The sequence below is a fragment of the Plasmodium cynomolgi genome (genome assembly GCF_000321355.1).
Source record: "Plasmodium cynomolgi strain B DNA, scaffold: 1032, whole genome shotgun sequence".
Classification (NCBI taxonomy): domain Eukaryota; phylum Apicomplexa; class Aconoidasida; order Haemosporida; family Plasmodiidae; genus Plasmodium; species Plasmodium cynomolgi.
The window spans coordinates 1-1,392 of record NW_004193144.1 but is presented as its reverse complement, the minus strand read 5'-3'; the positions used below and the strand labels follow the sequence as shown (position 1 = coordinate 1,392).

At 25.9% G+C, this 1,392-nt stretch overlaps 1 protein-coding gene across 1 annotated transcript; it reads left to right on the top strand.

The window, feature by feature from the left end:
- Window positions 1–268: 268 nt before the first annotated feature.
- PCYB_006590 (Pv-fam-d protein) lies at window positions 269–838 on the top strand (the record flags this gene model as incomplete). Its single annotated transcript, XM_004228080.1, has 2 exons — window positions 269–659; window positions 720–838. Coding segments are annotated over 2 exons (510 nt in total), but the record flags the coding sequence as incomplete, so codon positions are not given.
- Between the last annotated feature and the right edge of the window lie 554 nt (window positions 839–1,392).

The following is a 1,392-nucleotide window of genomic DNA, read 5'->3' as shown; positions in this document are numbered from 1 at the left end:
TGAAAAATTTTATTAATATTTAAACAACCCTATCGTTTCGAATATTTAAATATTTACCCTAATTTTTAGAGAACTACTGACTTGGGTGAACCACAGGATAAAATAGTCAACCCCAGTATAGCATTAAATTCCAGAACTCGCAGATTGCTAAGGCGAGACGTAGACATAGATTTAGAAGAAAAATACGACCTCTTAAATGATTAAATTATGAACATAGTAGATGAGGATGACTACACTTTCGAAAAGAGAATAAAATCACTGATGAAAGATAATAAATTTAAAAAAAATTAATGCAATCAGATGCAATGAAAATGTTCATAAATGTGACAATTTTTATGATTCCCAAGAAAATGTTCTTAATTATGACAAGTTTTATGATTCCTCTGAAAGTATTAATAGTTGTGGCAAATCATTTGATAAAATTAAATATGATGATGAAGATGGAAAACTTGATAACACTCACTATAGTATATACAGCAAAGTACAACCATATAACACAGTGAAATGCGAATTACCTATAATGGATATGTATAGACCCAAGAAAAAATCTATATTCTCAAGAATATTTAAATTTCTGAGAAAAGCAGATACAAAATATGAAAGGCAAATATATAATGTACTAAATGATGATATACCTGAAAATATTAAAAATCTTTTTGGTGGAATTAGATCACCATAATCAATAAAATTTGTTAAGACATTTACAATATTTTCTCCAGTTATATCAGTTGCTTCATTAATATTTCTATTAGTGATATTAAATGGGTTTGTATCAGTCACTATAATATCCTCATTAATTAATATGTTATTTGTTTTCTTACCCATTATATTAATGTAAATTCTTTACAAATACAAGAAATGCAAACGTTTGTGTAAAATATATGGATCACGTGGATCTGCACGAAAATATTATATATTATGAAAAACATGGAAAAATACCTGTAAACCTCAATAGTTGATGCACTAATTTTATAGCATACATAATCATTTTTTGTTTCAAACGCATAGAAATATAAACTAAGTGTATATATATATGTTATATATAAAAATTTAACCTTTTTATGTAATTCAAACTCTAAAACGTACCCTTTTTTATTATTGCTTCGTATTTTTTCCCTCAAGAATATACCACTTACATATTAATAAGTTCTTTAACTTATTAATTTCGTATGGGTTGTATTATAAATAGCACCTTTTAAAAAACATGTTTTAGTATTTCCTCTTTACTACATTGTATTTTGCATACACATTTCTAAAAAGTTTTAATACTTAAAATTTAGAATTTCCTAAAAACTACTTATTATTAAGTGAAATTCAACATTTTTCTGTGGTAAAGACTTTTACCTGTCTTTTTGCATAGAGACACCACCCATTAGATAACTTCAGTAATCG